The sequence below is a fragment of the Kwoniella dendrophila genome, chromosome 7, assembly GCF_036810415.1.
Source record: "Kwoniella dendrophila CBS 6074 chromosome 7, complete sequence".
NCBI lineage: Eukaryota > Fungi > Basidiomycota > Tremellomycetes > Tremellales > Cryptococcaceae > Kwoniella > Kwoniella dendrophila.
Genome location: NC_089482.1, coordinates 314,103 through 339,693, shown reverse-complemented (window position 1 = coordinate 339,693; position 25,591 = coordinate 314,103). Strand labels below are relative to the sequence as shown.

General features: G+C 37.5%; 10 protein-coding genes across 10 annotated transcripts; 5 read left to right on the top strand and 5 right to left on the bottom strand.

The window, feature by feature from the left end:
• Positions 1 to 285: 285 nt before the first annotated feature.
• Positions 286 to 2,146, top strand: L201_005358 (uncharacterized protein; the record flags this gene model as incomplete). The annotated part of the gene is made up of 4 exons (XM_066221089.1): positions 286 to 826; positions 938 to 1,569; positions 1,656 to 1,923; positions 1,995 to 2,146. The coding sequence occupies 4 exons, from the start codon at positions 286 to 288 to the stop codon at positions 2,144 to 2,146; spliced, it is 1,593 nt and encodes a 530-aa protein (XP_066077186.1).
• Positions 2,147 to 2,926: 780 nt separating this feature from the next.
• On the bottom strand, positions 2,927 to 4,027 carry L201_005357 (uncharacterized protein; the record flags this gene model as incomplete). The annotated part of the gene is made up of 1 exon (XM_066221088.1): positions 2,927 to 4,027. One exon carries the CDS (start codon positions 4,025 to 4,027, stop codon positions 2,927 to 2,929), a length of 1,101 nt encoding a protein of 366 aa, XP_066077185.1.
• An 839-nt stretch (positions 4,028 to 4,866) lies between these two features.
• Positions 4,867 to 5,313, bottom strand: L201_005356 (uncharacterized protein; the record flags this gene model as incomplete). Its single annotated transcript, XM_066221087.1, has 1 exon — positions 4,867 to 5,313. One exon carries the CDS (start codon positions 5,311 to 5,313, stop codon positions 4,867 to 4,869), a length of 447 nt encoding a protein of 148 aa, XP_066077184.1.
• Positions 5,314 to 6,795: 1,482 nt separating this feature from the next.
• On the bottom strand, positions 6,796 to 7,436 carry L201_005355 (ribonucleoprotein-associated protein; the record flags this gene model as incomplete). Its single annotated transcript, XM_066221086.1, has 4 exons — positions 6,796 to 6,822; positions 6,931 to 7,177; positions 7,253 to 7,302; positions 7,377 to 7,436. 4 exons carry the CDS (start codon positions 7,434 to 7,436, stop codon positions 6,796 to 6,798), a joined length of 384 nt encoding a protein of 127 aa, XP_066077183.1.
• A 596-nt stretch (positions 7,437 to 8,032) lies between these two features.
• Positions 8,033 to 10,769, top strand: L201_005354 (uncharacterized protein; the record flags this gene model as incomplete). The annotated part of the gene is made up of 8 exons (XM_066221085.1): positions 8,033 to 8,197; positions 8,317 to 8,756; positions 8,830 to 8,973; positions 9,035 to 9,145; positions 9,198 to 9,665; positions 9,723 to 9,793; positions 9,857 to 9,873; positions 9,924 to 10,769. The coding sequence occupies 8 exons, from the start codon at positions 8,033 to 8,035 to the stop codon at positions 10,767 to 10,769; spliced, it is 2,262 nt and encodes a 753-aa protein (XP_066077182.1).
• Positions 10,770 to 11,883: 1,114 nt separating this feature from the next.
• Positions 11,884 to 13,643, top strand: L201_005353 (uncharacterized protein; the record flags this gene model as incomplete). The annotated part of the gene is made up of 5 exons (XM_066221084.1): positions 11,884 to 12,150; positions 12,225 to 12,349; positions 12,455 to 13,259; positions 13,324 to 13,536; positions 13,611 to 13,643. 5 exons carry the CDS (start codon positions 11,884 to 11,886, stop codon positions 13,641 to 13,643), a joined length of 1,443 nt encoding a protein of 480 aa, XP_066077181.1.
• A 1,079-nt stretch (positions 13,644 to 14,722) lies between these two features.
• L201_005352 (uncharacterized protein) lies at positions 14,723 to 18,689 on the bottom strand (the record flags this gene model as incomplete). The annotated part of the gene is made up of 10 exons (XM_066221083.1): positions 14,723 to 14,737; positions 14,784 to 15,128; positions 15,238 to 15,522; positions 15,595 to 16,047; positions 16,108 to 16,347; positions 16,412 to 16,587; positions 16,646 to 17,526; positions 17,593 to 17,964; positions 18,048 to 18,356; positions 18,418 to 18,689. The coding sequence occupies 10 exons, from the start codon at positions 18,687 to 18,689 to the stop codon at positions 14,723 to 14,725; spliced, it is 3,348 nt and encodes a 1,115-aa protein (XP_066077180.1).
• Positions 18,690 to 19,201: 512 nt separating this feature from the next.
• L201_005351 (uncharacterized protein) lies at positions 19,202 to 21,390 on the top strand (the record flags this gene model as incomplete). Its single annotated transcript, XM_066221082.1, has 8 exons — positions 19,202 to 19,409; positions 19,491 to 19,651; positions 19,747 to 20,085; positions 20,150 to 20,235; positions 20,307 to 20,416; positions 20,538 to 20,885; positions 21,028 to 21,138; positions 21,233 to 21,390. The coding sequence occupies 8 exons, from the start codon at positions 19,202 to 19,204 to the stop codon at positions 21,388 to 21,390; spliced, it is 1,521 nt and encodes a 506-aa protein (XP_066077179.1).
• Positions 21,391 to 22,227: 837 nt separating this feature from the next.
• On the bottom strand, positions 22,228 to 23,961 carry L201_005350 (uncharacterized protein; the record flags this gene model as incomplete). Its single annotated transcript, XM_066221081.1, has 7 exons — positions 22,228 to 22,357; positions 22,420 to 23,015; positions 23,163 to 23,436; positions 23,499 to 23,516; positions 23,580 to 23,725; positions 23,798 to 23,808; positions 23,880 to 23,961. The coding sequence occupies 7 exons, from the start codon at positions 23,959 to 23,961 to the stop codon at positions 22,228 to 22,230; spliced, it is 1,257 nt and encodes a 418-aa protein (XP_066077178.1).
• A 480-nt stretch (positions 23,962 to 24,441) lies between these two features.
• On the top strand, positions 24,442 to 25,105 carry L201_005349 (uncharacterized protein; the record flags this gene model as incomplete). Its single annotated transcript, XM_066221080.1, has 3 exons — positions 24,442 to 24,590; positions 24,661 to 24,706; positions 24,755 to 25,105. 3 exons carry the CDS (start codon positions 24,442 to 24,444, stop codon positions 25,103 to 25,105), a joined length of 546 nt encoding a protein of 181 aa, XP_066077177.1.
• Between the last annotated feature and the right edge of the window lie 486 nt (positions 25,106 to 25,591).

Here is a 25,591-nt window from a genome sequence, read left to right as displayed (position 1 = left end):
TTTAGTCAAATCGATCTCGCCAAATTAATTAAGATTACTTTTCCTCGTAAGTTGACTCGTTAACCATCAACCATCAAAACTTCGCTTATACCTCCTACATCTCTACCTATCCAACCTTGATATTGTAATCCCGACATAGACTTTTCATATCCAATCGGGAATTTAGCTTGCTGACATCTTGTGCTCGATTTTGCTCTCTTTTCATCGCTTCTTAATCTCCTTATATATCCTCAAATAACCTTATCTACTCACTCTTCCCTACCCCTCTGACGATTTTAACCAACAATGACCGCTCTTCTTCGCGGGTTTACTAAAACAGTAAATTCATCCTTCAAACGACCTATCAGAAGAAATTTACATTCTACAATGGTATCTAACAATAAACAATATCAACCTGCTTTAAATCTGAAAACAATAAATCAATCAGTTTTAGATGTACATTATGCAGTTAGAGGTGAATTAGCTTTAAAAGCAGATAAATATCAACAACAATTATTAGCTAAACCTCAATCGAATGGATCAAATACATCAAATGTTGAAACTTTAGATGGTGATTTACCTTTTGAACAAGTTGTTACAGCAAATATTGGTAATCCACAACAAAAAGGTTTAAATCAAGTACCATTAACTTTTTGGAGACAAGTTATTTCTTTATTAGAATATCCAGATTTATTCCAGAAACATCAAGAAATCGCTTCGAAGATTTATCCCAAAGATGCTATAGAAAGAGCTAAATCACTTTATGAAGAAATTGGTTCCGTTGGTGCTTATACACATTCCAAAGGTATTTTGGGTATTAGAAAGAGAGTAGCTAAATTCATTGAGGGTAAGTAATGGGTTCTCAATCTCTTCAAATCCGATCTTTCTGTTTGTATTTACGCATTTATGATGCACTCTCTCGGATATATGCTAATCCCTTACGATTCTTATTCGTCAGAACGAGATGGTTACCCCGCCGATCCCGAATCAATCTACCTGACTGCTGGTGCCTCAGCTGGTGTATCATCCACCCTTTCTATCGCTTTACAACAAGGTGATGGATGTATGATCCCAATTCCACAATATCCATTATATACAGCAACATTAGCATATTTGAAAGCTGAACCATTACCATATTATTTATCTGAGGAAAACGATTGGTCAATGGACCATGATTCATTATTAAAAACGATATCCGATGCTAAAGAAAAAGGAATCAAAGTAAAATCTTTAGTTATTATAAATCCAGGTAATCCAACTGGAGCATGTTTATCAAAAGAAGCAATGGAACAGGTTATCAATTTATGTTATGAAGAATCAATTGTTTTAATGGCAGATGAAGTTTATCAAACAAATATTTATGATCCTGAACATAGACCTTTCCATTCATTCAAAAAAATATTGAAGTCAATGCCTGAACATATATCAAATTCAGTTGAATTGATTTCATATCATTCGATTTCAAAAGGTGTTTCGGGTGAATGTGGTAGAAGAGGTGGTTACTTTGAATGTGTAAACATTTCAGATGAAGTAATGGAACAAGTTTACAAAATGGCTAGTGTAACTCTGTGTCCACCTGTTTCAGGTCAGGTAAGTAATTGTATCTACCCTACAATATACACCTTATCCTTGAAACCCTCTATTATACATCTTGCTGATATTCTACCTTCTCACAGATCGGTGTGGATTTAATGGTATCACCACCTAAAGAAGGCTCTGAATCGTATCGATTATGGAAACAAGAAACTTCATTAATTCACAACAACTTGAAAGAACGATCTTACTTGATGGCTGAACACTTCAACAAGTTACCCGGCGTATCATGTAACCCTGCTGAAGGAGCAATGTACTTGTTCCCTAAGATCGATATGCCACAAAAAGCTATTGATGAAGCCAAGAAGAGAGGAAAGGAGGCCGATGTCATGTATGCTTTGGACTTATTGGGTGAGTAAAAAATTCACGTTCCTCGCTTAATTCTTCATTATACGAGTGACTGATGGATGTTATACCAATAGACGCAACGGGTATCTGCGCCGTAGCTGGATCAGGCTTCGGTCAAGTACCTGGAACATATCATTTACGAGTGACTGCTTTATGTCCTGAAACAAAAGAATTTATCGGAAGATTCGAGAAATTCCACAAAGATTTCTTGGCTAAATATGCTTAGGATAACTGTGCTTTACTAAGCATAAAAATATGTTCGTTATATTATCCATCGCGTAGGTCGCTATCGTCGCTTTCGTAGCTCTCGTCACTTTCGTTATACCCCAATATATCAAAACTCAATTGTAACATAGGTCAAATATGGAGTCAATGCATTTGTGTATAATATTCTGAAAGCGATTGCAAACCATCTATTGATCATCACCTAATAAAACTTTTGTTATTTGAACTTTCGCCATCATTTCAGCACCACATGACCATATTCATCGGTATTTTCGTAATCGTGATCACATATCATACATATCTCTTCTGCGGACAATAGCAAACCGGCCTCATCGGTCTTCTATCGTAGCGAAACAGAAAGACAAAGAGAAAGAGAAAGAGAAAGAGACTTAGATCAAAACGAGGTTGTGTGGAAGATTGATGGAAGAAAGGAGTCTTCACACGAGAGATTCTGCTATGGCACGACCTCCAAGATCACTTTCTCTAGGAAATCAGGATTAATCAGTATCATGACTTGAGTATTCCACAGGGTTTATTACAATGCTCATGAACAAATCATCCACTGCAAATACACCTGTTTCAATCTCCAATTGACGTTGTCAGCAATTTATCATTGAATATACAGAAGGGATGCTGGGAATATGGAACAGTTTCAAAAAACTCCCAATAATGCATAACTAAAAAATTCGACCCATTTTCTTGTATTTTTAACAATTACCAAAGACATATTTTCCTGCTTTTACCATATTACCCTGTATCATTTACTTGAATCATTGGTTCACTAAGAGTACCTGTCACAAGCGCAACATCTTCCTTGTAAAAGTTCTTTCTCCGTAGCTACGGTTGTATCGACTGAAACATTGTGTTTAGCGTATTCAAGAAGAGCAGAAATGGTTATGTAATTGTACAATTGATTGGAAGGCATCTTGATCAGATCGAGATCCATTCTAAACGGTCCGATTGAGTTTGAAGGTTTAGTAATAAAAGGTTCAAGTTGTTGAAATAAAGCTTTAATACATTGATCGTAAGTTTTACAAGTAATTGGTCTTTGGGTCCGAAGATGAACACCATTTAAAAAGGGAACATCCATAACCAAGTGTGCCATGATTGGTTGATTGTCGATAGGTGATAATTCTGGTATATATTTTCCAATTACATCCTGTGTAACATGATGCCATGAGACAATTCTAACTGAATTTCTCCATCCGGGTAAAATGATATCGATACATCGTTTACTTCTATACCAAACGTCTTCAAATATTACATTTTCTTGCTCTGGTTCTTGTTCATCTTCAGAAGAGTCAACCTCCAAGTGAACCTCTTCACATTGTAATAAATAAGTACAGATCTTGATAGGTGTTAAAAGTGGTTTTTGATCTATATAGTAATTCTTGTTAAATGGTTTATCCCGGTATTCACCTCGAGCATAAGGTTCACAGAATACATCGATAAAACAGTCGTTACTGATTTCAACTGAAATAACGCTCTTTAAAAGATCATTTGGATTGAGTGAAGGTATATAAGGTATTGCTAATTTTTCAGCATAATTTTTTATCTCCTTGATGATTTCAATATCTTTCTTTGATGCTAAATCAATGAATCTAGCATGTTGGAATAAATCATATCTTCTAACGTGTGATTCGAATTTCGAAGAAGGATCAATAATTACATTGTCTCTAATCATTTTCAGGTGTTCTTCAATACTGTCAAATGGTTGATTTTGATTATTGTTCTTATATTGCTTTGACATTTGAATAACCGCATCCCAATTGATCCCTTTGTGGAAATTAGAAGGTTTCCTATCTGAAGGAGGCTCCAAATTCTTCCATAAATGTCTACTAAAGATTCTATACATATCTTTAGAACATCTGATTAAGACCATCGAAGCTTGACGACCACTTCTGAGATTTCACTTTCTGAGTAGCATCTTTCCTCTTTTTCACTGTTTGGCTTAACTATAAATTTGCCAATGTGATCGAGAAGTTCTAAAGGTAATTCTAAAAGTTGACATCACAACAAGGACGATTAGATCAGCTTACAATGTCGTCAAAGATGTACTATGATTCTATCTTCTAGAGATATATTCGGTAAAAAAGTTTAATGACCTGAAAACAAACTTAAGTAACTCACTTTGTAGGTTTGGAGAAACGCCACTTGTCTCTGCCGACATACTGATTTGAAGGCTGTTATATCCGGTAGCTAACTTCTTGAGCTTGATTGTTCAGAAGAAGATGACGAATGGAGCTAGAGGGTTTGAGGTTAAATTCAAAAAATGTATTAGAAATAGGAAAAGAAGAAGAAAACGGAGAAGAAAAGAAAAGAAGGAAAGAAAATAAATCAAGGAAAGTATTGGTATGAAAGGAAAAGTAAGAAGGAAATGAGTTAGTGTGCAAGTAGTATATCTTTATCGGTAACAACTACCTGAATCTACCAAGCCTTTCATCCTTCCAACTGCATGAGCATTGTATCAAACAACGTAGGTAGGTTAGTTATGCCAAGGATGCATTCATGCATATATATGTGCTTCAATTAAATTACACAATTTTTGAGGATTTTTCGGAAATTGTGAAGCTCCTGAACAAGCTCGATACTGATGGATGACTTCACTGTATTATTATCAGACGTATTTTGCTATTAACATATATATATATATATATATATATATATATCTATTATTTACCATAGCAGAACTCTACGAACGTAAACCGTAACCAAATCTACTTAATCATCATCATCATCCATATATGGAAAATCGCAATCCGAATAACCACAAACCAGATGAGTAGCTTCTTCTTCTGCACTTGACCAACCCCAACCAGATCTATCAATCTCATCTTCTGTAGCTATAACCATATCAGGCGAAACTCTTCTAGCATAGGAAACAAGATCAGATATCGATACATGATCGAAAAGTGGATTATAGATCTTGATTGCTTTGAGATCAAAAGCTTCAATACGACTTGAGGGTTTAGTGATATATACCTTGAGTTGTTCAAATAAGATCTCGAGGCATTTATTGTGATCTCTTTGAGTAAGGGGATGATCAAAACGGACCAAGTCAGTTTTAAGTCCATCATGGAAATACCATTTACGTTTAAAGTAAATGCTATTGGATATTTGAGTCGAATAGTTAACAATTGATGATTCTAAAAACGGATCTTCTACCATGAAAGTTGTTTTACAGTTCTTTGCCAACCAGGTAATAAGACATCAATAAGTCGGTTTGTTATCTTCCAACCGTCTTGCTCTCGAGGTCTTCCGTAAAACGGAAAAAAATCCACCGCATCCGGCCTACAATCAATCCAACTAACATATAATCTGGAGGGCGACACAAGTGGTCTGTTACATACACGGTACGAGTATGGAAGAGATTGAGACAAGGATGAAACTGTGCAATCTTAATAATAAAGGTCATCCATAATATCTCTACTAAGTCGAACTGTATGAATATTTTGAAAGACTTGATTTGGGTCAAGTGACGATATATAGGGTATGTCTAATTTACCATGATAGTTCTTCATTGACGTGATTTGGTGAAAATCTCGCAGATCCCAGCAAGTAAGGATTCTGGTATGTTGCAATAAATCGAATTTTCTGACATGTGTTTCGAATATTGAATTGGGAATGAGGATCACATTATCTCTGATTGATTGAAGATGTTCGTCAATACTACAACTGTCTTGATTTTGCTTTGACTTTTGGATGAGCGTAGTCCAATTCAGTCCGCGAAAAAAATATGGATCGTCAAGAAAAGATAGATCCCTATATAACAGTTTGCCATAAATGTTGTACATGGTTTTTGAACATCTCATTAAAGTGACCAAAGCTCCGGTATTCCTTCTCGGCCGTCCACCCTCAGGTGGGGTTTCTAGTGCAAGTATTTCTTGACTTATCATATGATGGATTTGAGGTGGAAGATCCAACAATTCACACCGAGTATCTTGCTTTTCCTCAGTGCCTAAAGATGACACTAGAGAAGTAGAGAAGAAGAGGAACAAAATCAGCTTCGACTGTCCGACACAAGAACATATACAAGTGAAGAAGTATGAAAAACTCACCTGAGCAGCTAATGGATTGTGTCGGCTTTGACAAACCCACCATTGTGTGGTCAATAGCAGACGACCTGGGTGGGAGTATAAGATGAGATGACTGGATTTGGAAGTCAAAGTAAGATAAGAGAAAGAGACGAAAAGAGAAGAAAGTTGAGATAAAATAGGTAATAAGGAAATGAGGAAAAACTGTAAAGTCGAGCGAATTCATATACGAGAAAGGTTCATACACGCGGTTTGAGATGATGTCTACAGATTATATAATTCAGGATCTGATGTTGTGTAGGTCCTTCGATTTGTTTATAATTCTGAAATGTTAGCCCTTGATCTGATCTTGAGAAGTATATGCATGTCAGTCATTTGGCCGCATTTGGAATAGTGCATTTGACGAATGGAAGCCGTGAAAATGAATTTTAACGTGTTTTAAGCGTGTTCTCATCCCATCAAAATGCATCAAGTACTAATAAAAGTCTAACACAAGTTGATTGATCCCTTAAAACATTTCCCTTCTTTCGATCATCAATACCACATCTTCTCATCAACCATATCGAAAAAGGAAATATATTGCCATATAATTGATGTGATATTGGATGAACACAGCTTAGATAAGGAGTTTCTCAATCTCGTTCTATTGGAAATTGACATATTAGCATAATTCTTCGTGCCATGATATACCATGTATGTGACAATATCGCAAGGGCTGATGAATAAAGAGTTAAAAAGTTACAAGACTCACCTTTACAGCTTGGATTTGAGTGTTCAATTCTCTAGCTTCATTTGTAGTTACACTAGCAGCAATAACAGGTCTTGATACACCACAAGCTCTACCTAAAGCAGTTTTTGAAGGTAAGAAAACGTATGGTACGTTTTTATCTTCACATAATAAAGGTAAATGTAAAACAATTTCAATTGGTTCAACATCGGCTGTCATAACAATGAATTCACAGATACCTCTGTTAAGTGTTTTGGTAGCTTCGTTTGCACTATAAGAAATAACAGCGCAATATTAGCATTGAGATCATAATGAACTGTAATAGCATGCTTTTATTACAACTCACCCTTTTTTCAGTTGTTTGTAGTGTTGAGCTTGTTGAATGAGATCGAGAATCTATAGAAAGCAATCTTATCAGCCATACGATCTTTGCAATGACAGAATTTACACAGGCTAGACGTTATACTCACTTGGTTGGTAAGTTGAGCGTTAGCTAAAGGAAAAGCTTTAGGATTAGGTTGGGAAGCCATTTTGATTGATGTTTTTTTTTTTGTTTATCTGAGGGTATTGATTGTTAGGATATTGACCTCACGTATAAGATCCCTGGTCGATTTTGGTCGTATTCGAGGTAGATGAAGGGGTGTAGTAGACGATAAAAGATTGATGAAAAATGGTGTTTTGTTGTAGTGATGTTGGAAGGTTTGCAAAAGTGTGGTGTGGAGGATTTGAAGATTATCGGGAGAAATTCAAATAAAATCATGATTAAATATATTCACTTATTTTAGGCGGTGAATTGCCGGAATCAATCCAAGGGGAGGGGTCCCACAGCGGATATCACCGCCATATCCTACAACCGTGCAACGTTTTAACGCGTCAAGATCAAGTTCTACGTATACAGCGATAGATGAGGTTAAACAGGAATCTGCACAGTATCGAAGATATACAACTACACTCCTTTCATCTCATCATCAACATACTAGAAGAGCATCTCAAATACGAGCTGTATACTCTCGAATGGTCGGCTTCACATCGACCTAAAAATATCTGCTTGCCTTTCACGCGATTCTATCAGTAATCTGCGATTAACCTACAACAGCCGGATACCAAATACTATACCTAATACCCTATGACAGGAGGAGCTTTCTTTGCACCAACAGGAGGAGATGAAGAGTATGATCTTGATGAGCAGGGAAATGAACGACATTCAGTACAATGGGTCGGAACCGCTCAAGTAAAAGGACCAAAATGGGCTAAAATGCCTCTTCTGACGGTTGGTATGCTAGGTATACAGGTGAGTTTCACTTTGGTTTATCCTTGGGAACGATGGTCATGAAAGAAAGTAGATATGAACGGAGAAGGCTGGATCTTTGCGACCTTATCTTATGATGCTAACCTCGATACTCTGGTCAGTGCGTCTGGTCTATCGAAATGGGTTATGCTTCACCATATTTGCTTGAACTGGGATTATCCAAATCATTCATGTCATTAGTATTTATGGCTGGACCATTATCAGGTTTAATCGTACAACCTTTGATTGGTATATTTGCAGACCGATCAAGATCTCCTTTAGGTAGAAGAAGACCGTTCATGTTGATAGGTTGCGCTATTTGCGTTTTCGCCATGATGATGTTAGGTTGGACAAGAGAATTGGCTGGAATAGTAAATGGTGGTAAATGGTTATCTATTGGCCTAGCAGTCTGGTCAATATACTTGATCGATTTCAGTATAAATGCTGTTATGTCCACGGATAGAGCTTTGGTCGTAGACACTCTTCCACCGGCACAACAGGAAGAAGGTAGTGCATGGGCAGGTAGAATGTTTGGGTTTGGTAGTGTAGCGGGATTCTTTGTGTAAGTAGCTATCTCTTCAGAAATGCTGATATGTTGACGTGAAATCAATACTAATCATGCATGCGTTTGGCAGAGGAAACTTGGACCTACCGCCTGTCTTGCCTTTCTTGGGTAAAACCCAGCTGCAAATCTTATCTTTTATGACCAGTGCTATTTTGATCATATCCCATACATTTACCTCCTGGGCTGTATCAGAACGGGTTCTACTGCGCGATGAGTAAGTCAGCTTGCTCTATATGCTGACAAATATGACAAGCTGACCTTTCATGATCATACAGCCGTCCCCAGTCTCAGAGCAGTCTCAAGGCTAATCTCAAGTCGATTTGGGACAACATGTTCTCTCTTCCGCCAGGTATACGGACAATCTGCTTTGTTCAATTCTTTGCATCGTGAGCTAGTCCTTAACCTATCGCCGAGACCTCTGCTGATGTACGAATCTAGCCTTGGTTGGTTCCCAATTCTTTTCTTCACGACAGTCTGGGTATCAGAAATTTACAAATCCTCAGTACCATTCACGGATGATATGGACGAAGCGACATTCGCAGCTGATGCCGTTAGATCAGGAGCTAGAGCCTTACTTCTACAAGCTTTGGTGAATGTAGTTACGTCTATTGGATTGCCATTTTTAGTCTCAGAATCTGGTGTTCAACCTGAAGCAGCCTATACATATTCTTCATTAAATGGTGAAGGTGGTATGCCTGAGAATCCACCCAATTCAGCTACCTGGAAAAGAGCAAGAGAAGAGTTACAATCGGGTAATATCGTGCAAAAGGTTTTAGGATACATGAGTGGACTGATAGAAAGTATGAAAGACGGTTCGGCCTGGTCCATACCTTTTAAGAATTGGACTTTGATCAAAATTTGGTGGATCAGTCAATTTGTTTTCGCAGGTGCTATGGCTGCAAGTTGGTGAGTCAGCTAATGGTTGCGTAACTCTTGCTTGGACATAGCTGATCATTAACATAGGTTCGTCACTACAGTCAGCGGAGCTTATTTCGTTATCGCAGTGACTGGATTTTGCTGGGCTTTATCACAATGTAAGTCGAATCATAAAATATATGACACTTCTACGAACGCTAATAATGCCTCATCTCACATAGGGGCCCCATATTCTTTAGTAAGTCATCTATGTCACTCATGAGCGCAAGCTTGCTGACCTATGTATAGCTTGGAGAACTCATTCTCATCGACAGTACTATTGACCGCACTCAACCATTAAGCATTACCCGGTCTCGTCCTTCGATTGACATACGACATTCCATTTCCTCTCGTCCACGATATTCCTATGACCCCCATACAGGTGAACCCAGTTCATCACATTCGCCTCCAATCGATAACAATCAATTTGTGATACATGATGAAGACGACGATGATGCTGAGAAACCTTTAGACGTTCAAGATAAAGAAAAGGCGGACAAGAGGTTATCCGGAGGATTATCACCATTGATCATGCAAGGTGAACAACCTGCTGAAGTAGAACCAGGATTAGGCTCAACAGTGGTTCTTAGACATTCAGACGAATATTCAAGATCTAATAATTCTGATGAAGAGGAAGAAGTAGATAGACGAAGGTCTACTCAAAGTTATCACAGAGCTGCCACACCTACTACACCTACTTCGCCTAGAAACGCTACGCAGGGAAAAGGTCAAAACACAGCGGATAAAGCAGGTGTGATATTAGGTATACATAACGTCTTTTTAGTGTTACCTCAATTCGTGGTGACTTTCTTATCAGCTATCATATTTTACTTGATGGAACCTGAAAAAGGATTACCTGCACATCATCCTCAAACTATCATACCTATACCTGTCAATGGTACCGATATAGCCACGGAAACAGTTGGAGATGAGATACTGAAGAGATACATAAGTAGTAGAGCAGAAGGTATGGTAGAAGGTGGATCGCCTGATGCTGTAGGATTGATATTCAGAATAGGAGGTATAAGTGCTGCTATAGGTGGTTATATATGTTGGAGGTTGAGTAGGAACTGGGCGAAAGGGAAGGGGATATAAAGCTTAGTGCAGCAGTATATTATACATATTCTGGTTGTAACGAATACAAAATTTTGTAGACATGTTAATTTGCACAGTACAGCCAAAAGAGCATTCAACCTTCGTGAGGTTTCATCTCCGCCATCCTGTTTTTACTTCCCCTTTCACCTTCCTCTATGAGCCTTCAATGTGGGTTCACCGGTGAATGACATATCACGGGTGTCAAATTTGGCTCTCCCAGCTTCGTCCTGGCAGTTGCCAATTTCAAGCAAACCAGCATCGATAACAAAGTTTCATGAGATTCTTGCTGGTTTCACGTTCTCAGTACTCGTAGTTGATATTTGGATAAGAGCTGAAAGATCATCGAAGAGGATGTACAACCACAAGTCCTTTGTCAGCTTCAAACGATGATTATTATGTTTAAGAAATTCACAAGTTGAAGATAAACATCGAGTCAGCAGAAAGTAGTATATGAAACAGGTACTTATCATTAATTACGTACTACGGAATATACAGGCTTACCCTGAAATCCGAAACGGTAACCGGGATTAGGACATTCCTTCGCTTTTTCAATCCTTTGTCATAACTTGCATTGGTTTATATGACTTTTAGCTTTCTTATGCCTTCTTGTTACTTCTTAGAGATCGAACAAATATAAAACAGCTTGGTCATCGAAGATAGAATGCAGATCCTTGACGAAGATCTTCTACAAGACATCTTCAAGCAATGTGATCCGTTCTCACTCTTATCACTGTCAGCTTGTTGCAAGACATTCAATCAAATCATTATAGCTTCACCCCATATCCAACTCGAGCTTCTAAAGTATCTATACCAGATAAAGACCTCGGATCAATACTCAGGAAATGCCGCATCAATCAAGAAAACCATTTAAACCATTAGACAAAAAGAGAAAAATATTATACAGCTTCGACCTCGCATCATCAGTTACGACCAAAATCCGCAAAGAGAAAACCTAGCGTATCGCAAAAATGTCATCGTCAGTATACCTGGTGATAGATGGTCTTACTTACCTGAGAAAAAAGGAGAAAATAAATGGCTTGCTTTTTTCGTTACGGTTGATGATGTAGAACAACCCATCTATAGTCGATTCCAACCTGCAAGGCATTGCAAGCCAATGGTGAAAATAGAAGACGATGCAATAATCTTTTCACAACCTAATGAAGATAATTCCTTCGATCCACCACAATACCATGCATTTCAACTCCTTGAACACATAATTACGGACGAAGATCAGAATGACAGGTTCGCTAAACCTTATGGTCAGCCGTTCAGCCGTCTCGCTTTCATGGAGGATTTATCAGGGGATTACATGGTTGATTATAGATTCAGAAGCAACGCAGCCACCTTATATAATTGGGGAAGGCAAATGTGGTATAAATCTGTAAGCTTTTCGAGAACGACTATATTTTCTGACTGGTGTCAACGAGACGACTGGGCTCTAACGGCCTGCTCTAGGCTGCATTGTGCACTGATGAGGCGCATCAACCTTCCCATCTACCTCGACCAGATCCGAACCACTATCCCCGGCTCGATTGGGCTGGTCCTAGCTTTCTCGTTAGTATACATAGATACAAAGATAAGTGAGTATTGGAATCTCTCTTCCTCCAATGTTAAGGTTACCCTGATGAAGTCTTCATGAACTTAAGGGCCATAGCTGATAAGGCAACACGATTTTGGGATCGTAGCTTCTACCTTGCAATATATAGAAAGAATGACTTCATTAGGGGATCTCACGATTCAGCCAATTATTTGGTGCAGCCATTCGTGAAGTTGCAACTACCACGTCATCCGCAGAAAGATTTGCCCCAGTATTGTGCCGATCAATCACTATTCAAGACAAGCGATGAGATAGAGAGCGCCTCGTCAGTTACGACAGACTCGTGTTCTGGGAATAGTTATGAAGGTGCGCAGGTTGAATCAGACGACGACAAGGAAAGCGTAGAAGAGCAAGAACGGAAAGTAGAAGAGGAGATAAATTCTAAGGAACAAGAAAAAGATGATGAATTAATCGTCAAATATCAAGTGATCAGCAGCAGTATCGATTCGAACGGGTTACTGGTTATTCAATGGTTTGGTGAGCTCTGGGATGAATCTCTAGATCCAGTATTTATTGCGATCCCTTATACAGCCTTGATTGGCTTGATCTCTCAACATTGCTCGAATGATGAGGAAAGTCAAAATATCGAGAACGCAACGCAGACTGTATCATACCTGGATGCTTTGCCAACTGATCAATGGTTTCGCCTATCATATATATGGAGATCTGAAGATCCTGATAGGGCATGTCATCATTCTTACACTTCTCTTAGTGCTGATGGATTACGCTTTACCGAATCGTACACCACCATCAACGGGACTATCAGAATCATCATACACGATTTCAACCGACATCTAATCAGGTACCAAGTATCGAACAGTCCACTTGGTGGCTCTCTCTGTAAGGGGGATTCGGCGCAACGAGACAAAGTCGAAGGTGACAACGATATTGACGTAAATTAAAACGCTGCTCTAGTAGTATAAATGAATGACTTTACTGATACCAACATGATGTTAGACTCAAGCTACAAGTACAGGTTATCGCAAAGTTGTCTTCCCCTCGAACAATGAACATACAGGTTGTATAGTCACTACAGCAGATTTCAGGTTCAATGGCGATGATCACGATTGGAATGCATGGGTGGCACCCGCACATCAAAACAGACCTAGAAAAATTATTCCGATCGATAGAGGGAATTTTGATGGTACCAATTTATATTCCCATAGGCAGGTGAGTTAGTGGAATTTGTACAGATCACCTTCATTACTTTCCTTGAGCTAACTATTGTTCAACATATGAATTAGGAGAAATTTCTGCATCGATTCGACTTCTCTTGAAGGACTGGGTATTGTACATACATCACACCAATAGCGCACAGGGCCAAGTGAAGTGTGTACTCATCGAAAATACACTTTGATTGGCATTGATGGGAGGAAATGACGACTAATTCTGTAATAATCAAAGTTTGATCAACTTTTTCTCAGCCAAAGAACACCATTATAATGTATAGGCAACATGACGTGGACAATTCAAGATTAAAGGTAAAAGGTGAAATCAAATCAGCGGATCGAATTGTTCAACACCATTCAACCCCGTCATCCCCCCTTTCTACCTGTTCTCTTTTCTCTTTCTTTCGTTTTTCTCATGTCAGCTTTACATTATATCACTCATACATCTCAATTCTTTCCATACATATTCACATATTCACATATGCACAACCTCAACAAATATCTCCTGAGCATCATCTTCGACTTATGCGACATTGACGAGCTTCTTCAGCTGTCGACTTGCTGTAGAGAGTTTAACAGGATTGTCATACGGTCAATTGGATTGGTCATACTGTTAAATTCCGAATCTTGATTAATCAATTCATTCGTTCATTCTAAAGATTACAGAATTTATTATATCTATCGATTCATTATACAAAGAAAGGGAGAAAAATTGTCCACGAATTCCATTATTTCCCAAAATTGATCAAGGCAACCGAGTAATCAACAGATACTTATAGTAACAATGCTTCTTCAAGAGATGTTAACAAATCATAAATCCCTTCATTAACCTCTTTGATCTAATTATCTCTTTCCACCACGTCTAGGTACATTGACACCAACACCTTCACCTAGCACAACAATATTTGGTCTTTCTTCATTTAATCCTAATCCACCATTTAATTTCTTACCGTTTATTGATGATTTACCTTTCATAGGTATCAATCCAGAATTTGAAGGTTGACGTAAGTGTTGTATCTGGTTTTGATTTTGGTTTTGGTTTTGTGACTGAGATATTGATAAACCATATGATTTAGGTTGATGTAACGTTTGTACGTTAGATATAGGTATTGAAGTTGTTATTGATGGTTCTCTAGAATTTGACCTTGATATTATTGGTTTCTGCTTTAATGATTCTCTTGATGAAGTCAAATCTTCTTGATCTGCATGTTCGGATTCAGAATGATTCCCATTTATATCTGATCTTACGTATTCATTATCTCCATGATTCAGATCATCGTTTAGCTTTTCGTCATGAGAATTAACAGTTCCATAGCTATTACTAATATCTTCATTTAAACCAGAAGAAGCTGAACCTGAACTAGATGATGAATGTAATTGATTATTTCTCCAATTTTCCAAAACTAAAGATCGATTACCAGTTCTTTCCCAATGATTTATTATATTCCAATTTTTCTTTTTTGGTGTTATACCTGTAGGTAAATCATCTTTTATACCATTTTCTAAGAAATTACCTGTTAATTGCATTATTTGTTCTAAAGTTGATGAAGCTTTTTCATTTGATTGATTAAATGTTGCTGATGCGGTTGATGACTAATGAAAATTAAAATAAAAAAAGAAAATCAGTTTCGAATCAATGCTTTTTATGGTATGTATACCAATCTCGAAGTTGAACGAAATATTGGATCATAATAAGACTTACAGAAAGTAACAAAGTAGAAGATAAATCTTCAATATCATTTGATATTCTACTTAATCTTGATTTCGATGATTGATGAGTTTGTGAGATATTATTTGTGATTGCGTTCAACAAATCCGAATTCTTTTTACCTCTAGCAAATGATTTTCCAGATACATCCTGAGCTGATTTATTTATTTTCTCAAGATGTACATCTGTAGTTCTAACATGTGTATCTGCTTCTTCAGAAATCTCATTACCATATTCCTCCAGTTTAGTTTGTAGACCTTGTCTAACACTATTTAAAGCCTATCAAGAAGATGAAATTGAGTTTTAGCTATCCACGCAGGTATGTATTATAAAATCGTAAATATAACGTACCTCTTGACCAGCTTCTCTCTGCCTTGTTCCAGTCTCTCTACCGATTCTCATATCATCTTCAACTTGTTTTCTCTTTTTATCACTCTGTTCATAATCTTCTTTAATTGTTTCAGAGAAATCATTCATTTGATTTAATGCAAATTCATTTTCTTTCGTTACTTTATTGATAGCATTTGACCAACTTTGATCTTGTTGTTCAGTAAAACCTTCAATCATTGAAGTTAAATTACCAATTAATTCAGTTCTTAATTTTGTTGATTTTTCTTTTTCTTCAAATAATAACTGAATTAAGAGACCATTTTGTGTTTGTAATCTAGAAATTTCATTTGATGATGCTTGTAATGCTAAATCTCTCGACTTTATAGCAGCAGATGAAGAATATTGCAAATGTGATAATGTAGTTGTCAAGACAGCATCTACTAAATCCGCTGTTGATCCTAACACAGAGGCGACCTATAAAAAAACATGGCATTAGTAAAACATCAATCAAATAGGGTATCCAAATGAACTTACAGTATTCAAATGCTCTTGTTGATGTTCCAGTAAATCATCTACCATTCCTTTACTTCTTTCGCTCACACCTTTAGCCCAATCCCTTACGCTTCCTTGGACTTCTTCTTTCACGGCTAGTATCGCTTTACTAGATTCTAAAGCTTCCTTTTGACCTTTATCATTTGAAGCAGAAAGCTTTTTGGCAAGTTCAGTGAATGCTGAAAAGGATTTATCAAGATTCTGTATATCCATTTGTGACATCTATGATGCGTTTTGTTAGTTAAAGCCCACTCATAAACAAATTCTTCGCATGACATGAACTCACTTCTTGACCTTTCAAGGCATGAATCTGCATTTTCTCCTGTATTTCTTTACCAAGACTTTCGTGAACATTTTGTAAATTGGATAGACCTCCTCGAAGATCTGTTGAAAGTCCTTGAAGTTCACCTCCGAACTTGGTAGCGGAATCTGCATTTGATCCAAACACTTTGGCTTTTCGAGCTATATATTAAATCATACCATCAGTTTCACCTCAACGTTTACTTGTCTGACCACATACCAAGCTTATCGAATAACCCTCCTACATCATTTACACTTTCTTGGGCAGTCTTCTTCAAACCAATAGCAACTTTATCCAATCTTTCTTCACCTTTTTGATATGCATTTGAAATAATAGTTTCTTCTTCTAAATCAATTTTAACTTTTTCTAAATCAATTTTAGTTATTTCCAATAAATCAGTTAATTGTTTTTCAGCTATTTTAACTTGTGCTAATTCTTCTGAAGTAGCAATAAATCTCGTTGTAATTTCATCAAATTCTTTTTTTCTAGTTTGTAATTCAACTTCAATTATTGAAGCTTTTAATTTCGCTTCATCATAATCTGATTTTTGTCTAATTTGTAATTCTTGCATTTCTTTCCATTGATCTTCAGGAATATAAATACCATTTTTTTCTCTTGCTGCTAATAATTCATTTTTCAATCTTTCTATATCTCCAGTATATTCTTTTAATAGTCCAGTTTTCGTTAAATGAGCATTAACCTCAGGTCTATTCCTGATTGATTTAGCTCTAATTGCGTAATCTAATGTCGATAACGTTTCTTCCATATTTGATCGTGTAGGTGATACAGTAGCTACTATACATGTTTTCGTTCTTCCTCCTAATGAATCTTGTAATAATCTAGTTAATTTTGATTCTCTATATGGTATATGTGATCCTTTTTCGACTAGTGCAGAAATAACTCGTCCAAGTGTTAACAAAGATTGATTGATCATTCCTGCTTCTCTCGCTCTTTTATCTGTTGCTCCTGATCGCCCGATAGCTTCTGATCCTGCTAAATCGACCAAATTGAATTTACCTATACGAAGCATGTCTTCTCCGCCTCGAGATATCGAACTTTCCTTAACATGCACCGTTATTGAAAAGATGGTGTGAGAACGGCTATGACAGATTGTCAGCTTATGACTTAAAGTCTTCAATGCACCATCTATGATTTGATAAACTCACGAAGATTCGGTATTCATCTTGGTTTCAGCAGTTTGTCTTCTCTTGACACCCCTTTCTAGCATACCTAAAGCTTCCTTTAAATTTCTTACACCAGTCTCTTCCAATCCTTGTATATTGACACCTTTCTTACCGTCTTCATACAATTTTAAGCCTCCATTCGACGTAGATGATGACTCTCCTTTGTATTCTGTGGCTAGCAGATCACGTAACTCTTCGTTATACAACTCAACATATGAACATTTGACTGAAAATTCCGCGTTTGCTGTGGCTTCCAACACCGAAAACAGACGATGCAATACTCTTGGAACTATACCAGCTGTTGATTTCGGTGCTAGTAATGGTGTCAATTCGAGATCACCTTGCATTGTATACCTATATTTATTGTAACCTTCAGCTTTCACGCTCATTGTTCAGAAATAACCAAGCTACACTGCAACATTGACAGGCCGACTCACGTTTTACCAGTACCAGTTTGACCATAAGCGAAGATTGTACAATTATAACCCGCTAAAACTTCATCCAACATTCCATCCGCAACTTCATTGAAGATCATCGTTTGATCAGCTTCTGGTCCAAATACTTTATCGAAAGGATAAGTTTTTGTCATTGGTTGATGTGATCCACCATATGATGAAGCTGTTGTGAATGAAGCTAAAGATGAAGATGTCATAGGTGTAGTTTCAACTGTTATTGCTTTTGATACAGCTCCTGTTGTAGTCGTTATTATTGGTGATGCTGATGATACTTCTTGAGCTGACCGACCACTACATATATCAATACATTAGCTATGAGCAGAAGCAGTCGCGATGGTCAATTGTCACCTACCGACATCGCACGACTACCTGTATATTGATTTCACCATTTTCCGTTCCATTAGACGCATCTTTGCCCTTGAAGCTTTGACTATTTGCTTTCCTTAGACGTCTATTCGGGCTACTTGGTCTACTTTCTGTATTGTCATCCCTATTCGAAGTTGTAGATTGCGATATCGCTGAAGGTGGTCTATTAGGTATTCTTGACGGAGGAGGCATTGACACTGATGCTGATGAAGCTGTACGAGACATACCGCCTCGCGTCGATGTAGGTCTTTTAGACATCTTGCTGAATTGTCCTGTGTGTCCTTCAGCTGAGGTTAAGTATTGATGGTTATGAGATAGTGATTATTGATGATGATGTCAATAAGAACAATGATGTAAATGACAAGTTGAATGATGAAATTACAAAAGCCAGTCGCGGTACTGTTTTGATTTTCTTGTTGACATAGAAATGTTTGTTTACATCCTAACATTATCTTTAACGGAATCAAATAGTTACGTATTCAACTATATCAGTGATCTGAGTGTGGCAAATGGAATGTGGCAGTCTTACTTTGTCGGCGTTGACCGTAGCTGGAATAAAATGACGAGATAGATAAATAAAAAGTGACGAATAAACCGGCAAACTAGCGGAGTGTCACTATCCGTTCACAACAACAACATTAATGTCAATAAGTTACTCTGTTTGCTTCAATCCTGTTACAATATAACGCTCAATAAGAATAAAACCTTCTGCGCTTACAGCTTAGACTGATACTTTAACCTTTCACTCTTGATCGTTGACAGCTTACAGTATGATCAACCGTACTCTAGTATCTTCTCGGACTGCTTTACCTAGACCTGCAAGGCTTTTAGCTCGACCTATACGTTTTTGCGCCCAACCAATAATAGCAGTGAACCTCAAATCAAGCATACATACTACATCATGTAAGAGAAATGAGCATAAATCACCTCCTGAAGGCTTGTCCACTCATGCAGCAGAAGCCAAAGCTTCTTTCAAAGGTGAGTTTTTTTGGTTTTCAACACCTGAATTCCATAAAATGCAAGGGCAAAATCTTATTAACTCAAGTCCAATTCTTTCAGATCCAATGACAAGGTATACACATTTAGTACAGGACAATGTATTAAGAGCAGATCCAAGTCAGAAAGAAATAATAGGATATTTACAGAGATTATGGAATGATTTAGAACATTATGATCCAGGTCCTATACCGGATGAAATCAAGGAGAGTTCTGCAGGATTTGTGAGTCGCTTCAGACTGTCCTGAATACATACATTGTTTGTTTTTGAGGTATTGAGAATCTTATGTAAACATCACTAATGTAGGATATATGGTAGTTTTCGAGATTATTCGGCTCATCATCATCCTCTTCTACACCTGGATCAAGTTCAATATCAATAGATCAAGTACCTAAAGGATTATATTTATATGGATCTGTAGGAACAGGTAAAACAATGTTAATGGATTTATTTCATTCAACATTACCAAAAGCTTTGATTCAAAAATACGGTTCAACAAGAATACATTTTCATAGTTTCATGTTAGATGTTTTACAAAGACAACATGAAGTTACATTAAAATATCAAAAACAAGGGTTACAGAAAAAGGATGCAATGCCTGAAGTTGCTAGATCTTTAGCTAAAGAAGGTAGAATTTTATGTTTTGATGAATTTCAAGTGAGCATTACCTTTTGATTAGACGAAGAGAAGGTTATAACTGAGGCTTTGTACGGTCTACTAGGTAACAGATATAGTCACAGCTATGATACTGCGTCAGCTGCTGGAAAGATTAATGGCTTACGGAGTGGTTTGTGTAATGACATCGAAGTGAGTGTTTAGCATGGCATTTGCCTGCTTGATGAAACGTATATAGCTTTAATATTGAAATACATACATAGTCGACATCCCGATGAACTTTATATCAATGGTATACAGCGGCAATCGTTCATACCGGCAATAGAGTTGATAAAAGAGAGATTCGAGGTTGTTGACCTGGATTCTGGCACGGGTGAGTAAATATACTTCTGTCGTACGATATGGTATCTACCATTTACCTACAGAACGAAAGAATATGAAATACATATACAAACTGACTAATGAGCTAATCACTCAATTTGTTTCATCAAAAGATTATCGTAAAATACCAAGAGCATTATCAAAAGTATATTTTTCACCTTTAGATGAATCAGTCCAAAAAGAAATGTCAAAATTATTTGAATCTTTAACATCAACAGATCCAATATCAACTGAAATTACATATAATAAATCATTACCTTTGTGGGGTAGAAATTTAAATGTACCTGAATCTTCAGGTTCAATAGCAAAATTTGAATTCCAAGATTTATGTAATAAACCTTTATCTGCAGCAGATTATTTAGAAGTCACTTCAAGATTCGCTACTGTTTTTATTGAAAATGTTCCAAAATTAGGTTTAAGTGAAAGAGATCAAGCTAGAAGATTTATTACTTTTATTGATGGCAAGTATCAATTTCTACCTCTCTTATGTCATCCTTTATCACTCTACTCCACTAGTTATAGCTCATTCCTATCTCGCGACATTGTACGGAATAATCAAGCTAATAAATACTGTCCTCTTTTTTATCTTTGTTCAACATATAGCTTGTTATGAGAATAAAACCAAAATCTTCATTTCATCTGAAGTACCTATATTTCAAGTTTTCTCAGATAAACATGGTGTATCAGCTGCAGAAGATGAACATATGAATGAAGGTAAGTCAATCCGTTTTACTTTTCACCATGATCCATTTTCCCGTAAGTAATAATACTGATCACATATCATGGACTCTCAAAATAAACAATACAGTTATGAAAGAATTAGGTTTATCATCAAATGAGATCGGCGCATCATCATTATTTTCAGGTGATGAAGAATTATTTGCGTTTGCTAGATGTGTAAGTAGATTAAGTCAAATGGGTACAAAAGAATGGAGTGAGAATACTTGGCCAGAATTAGAGTTATAACAAGCCTCAGCGATTCTTGAATATGGTTTTTCGATGTCTATGCGTTTATCTGTATTCACTTTTTCGATACCTTGCATATCATGATCTCCAATATATATCTTCTCTGCGAATCAAACAACACCTTTTATCTCTTATTATCGATAATCGTATGATCTGAGGATAACAATGCATTCTTTTCTATGATATTGTATATTGCATCTTGATGAATTTTTTATGGATATGTACAGTACTACACTAGATTTGTATGGAACAATTAACGGAAGGATAAAAAGCTACATGAATAACTGATAGTTTATACGTTGATTCTTTCACCAGCAACAAGATTCACCCTACATTATCCTCTCCACATGCATGGTACATCCGAATTACTTTCTGCGACTCACTTTTATCGATGCTTCGGTCAAAAATGTTACATTAGATTACAAATTCTTTGTCACCTTTTTCTTCTTGCCACTTCAAAGGGTTTTTCTCGCTCCGTCTTGGTTGCTAGTCTATCTATGTATATATATATATGTTAAGTCTATGGGTTTGTTTATTTGTTTGTTTGTTTGTTTGATTGTTCGTTTGTTTGAAGATATTTGACAGCATATTTTATTCGGTTGAAGGTGTCTATGATATGAGCGTTACATCTTCAGTAGGTTCTGCATATCCCGCATGGGTTCCACGGTGACGACTAATTTTGCACTTATGTGAGGAGTGGACCTTGATTCTATAGTAGACAGGTACCGTTGATTTCTCTCAGGTTCTGGTTTGAATTACTGGTATAAATGTAAAATCTGCAGGAAGACCATGGTTTAACCGTGAACCAGATCTAGGTGTAGCGTTGACGTTAATTGATCATTTAAGATCGCTTGATGAGGTAGCCAATCTTTCGAATGGCTTGGTCTCGATCCAGTTTCCCGCAGCATCAACAATCGTCCATAGTAAACCATGTGTAAGCATTGACCGTATCATCGATACACCGAGACTGCGAGTGACAGTGTCAGCAGATATACCATTTTTGACACTAAGGATAGGATAACAACTCACCCTCTATATAATCTAGCTATTCCAGTTAACCAAGGTTTAGGGTTTGATTTATCTGTACCTCTTACTAATCTCTTTAATTGAGCTAGAGGCGTACGTGGTTCTAAACCTGATAAACCTCTTTGTTGAGCTTTAGTCTTTATTGCATCAACAGGATAAATTAATGCCCATGATGTAACTCCAGCTAAACTACCGCAAAAGAATGGTATTAAAGATTTTGGTAAGAAAGATTTTGCCCAATTTGGTACTTCTCCTTGAATTTCATTTTGAGCTCCACTTCCAATTTCTCCTTGGCCCTGCTCAGATGATTTTGATCTACCTAGATAATATCTCATTACATCATATTCAGCAAAATATAATGCTGTTCCTAAGGTATCTCTAATGAAATGTAATCTCCATCCTGTATATAATCCTTTATATCCACTTGAATTTACGATCAACTTAACTGCTTGTATAGTTGTTGGAGGAACAAATGCTGGTGGTTTGGGTATAGGTGTAGAATTTAGAGGTAATGATACTGCTGCTGAAGGTGGTGGGTTTGGTCGGAATATCTCAGGATGTGAATCTCTGAAGATCTGGTATTCTAGTTGACGTCGAACCTACAGTGTAGGAAGATCAGCATACAGCAGCGAAGGAACTATTCTACGTGTAGGGTATACGATGAAAGTAGCGCTCGTTGAAAAGAGTCATGCTGGTTCTACAATTGTCCAGAGCTTTTGAAATGCCTATAGCCTTGCCAGACTCACCTTGACAAGCTCAAACGGAGCACTACCAACACATACTACCGCTCCACTAGCACCACCAGCTAACAAACTCGTTAGAGCTATATCCGAAGCTTTGTCTTGAGTGAATAAACCTAAATTGATATCTAGCCAACGTTGACTCGGATCGCTTCCATCTGCAGATGTAATGTTGGCTTGTGCTGGAGAAGTAGGAGGGACAGAATTGAGGATTCGTTTGGTGGATGTGTAGATAGTAAATGATATTGTACGGACGATAGATATAGTTATCAAAGGTAATCTAATTATGACATGCTAATAAGCTATCTCCTCCAATTCGATGTAGAGTTAGAGATAACTTACGGGAAACCTCGCCAAAGACTGGATATGGGAAAAACGTCAGCTTGCTTAATGATGGTTTCATGTTAGAGAAGCAGAACTTACCCTCCAATACCTTCCTCCCTGACTACTTCAGCTGCCAGTCTTGGTATTGATACATTTTCTCTACTAGACTGTAATCTGGATTTCAACGAATCTAAAGGAAACCCAGCAAACGTGGAAAGCAAGGAAGCGGTTGTAGCTGAAACGACCTGTTCATGGGAGATCAGAATATGTCAGATGTTTTCCCTAGCTATCTGTATCCAATGAAACATCCGACTGACCACTTTATGCTCTACATGTAGCAATCAAGATTAGCTCTTTCTTGCATGTGTCAGAGGCCGGCTGTAAGCCAAATTGACTCACGTCTCAGCCATTCATCAGTCTGACGAGCTCTTTTAGTCCATGGCCCATTGTAAGGAGCCTGACGGCTATATTGTGATTTCATTTCAGCTTTCTTGTAAATCGCGATAAACTCCGAGATAAGAGGACAAGAGACCGGATCTACTGAATCTCGAAGAAGCTCACCTATCAGCCGCCATGCCCTATATGAATCTTTGATACGTTTTGACGATTTAGTCAGTCCAATTCATGGACGATTGTGGTGTAGTAAGGATAATAATGTATCTGAAGTGAAGCCTGTAAAGAAAGTCAAAAGATATAAGAAAGAAAGGAAGTTAAATAAAAAGATGGTTTACTCCATTCTCCATTCTCTATGATCGTTAAACTACTAACCGGAATCACCGTAGATGTCATAAACACGTGGCAAATTTCAGCTATGACTGAAAATAGATCAGATCAGAAGTTTCATGATTTGGGGTATTCTGATAGATTATTATTTCTATGCATCATTCGTTACAATTGATCTTCGTACGTCTACATCAGAGTAGAGAATACATCAGACGCTCTTAGAACATAATATCAGACGATGCTGGTTGCAAGGGACGATGACGTTACACCACCTTCACCATTCTCATATTTCTTCCCTTTGATGTTGATTATGGTGGCTTGTGGAGGATATATTTACTGGAAAAGAATGGAAAATCAAAATAGATCAGGTAGGGCGCTACCACTCAAGTGAGTACTCAATTCCTTGCTGCTGATATTATGCATGTGATTAGCAGGAAATTGAAGTGAAGTAACATAGTTTCCCGACACCAGCGCAGACCGGTATAAGGTTATCAGAAGATGGTGTAAGTCCGCAGATACAATCAAAAATGACAAATTGACGTCTACCACAGCCCCCAGCAACGATGTTCACACATGATAACGCATCGACAGACTCGCTGCCCGCTCACGCATTACAAGAAATACCAGAATTGCGACAACCTACCCCAACCACGTACTTTGACAGGAATTCTCTGCCCTTATCTGGATTATCCAATAGCACAACCGATAAACCCATCATCACAGCATCAAATGTAGGAAGCAAGAGAAGATCAGCAAAAGGAAAAATGAAAGGTTCCATAGAAATAGATGACGATACTGAATCTGAAGGGGATATAGGGAAAAGTCGATTTGGTATAGGCGGTGATGACGATTTGAGTGATACAAATAGCGAAAACAGTCTGGGACCTTTAGGTAGACAATGATATATGCATTCCTGTTGTACTTTATCTCAAGCAGATTCTACCTTAGAGAGGTGGTCTCTTTTTGTTGCCTTGATCATGTCCGAACACTGAGAGAACATGATATGCATCCGACGCGCCGAGATGATTAGGCGGAGGTTGCCGCTGAATAAGCTTAAGCTCTCACACAATGATATATCTTGTTACCCTGATTATGGATGTTAGTCCGTTATTTAACAATATTATTCCACGCGTCAATGTTACTTGATACCACTCCTTCAACAATACTCATGGTCTGAGAGACAGATCATTATAGATATACTGGTCTATATACTTGACATTACCGCAGAGAGACAAGAGATCACATCAAGATTTGCTAGATATAGTTCAGAAAGGGCGTCCCGTAGTTCGATTCCAGCAAGATTAGCCAACGGAATCGGGAACCAACATCAACTCCTCTACCTCTTTTACCCAAAGACAACGTCAGCTGTTGATCGGAATACAGTAGAT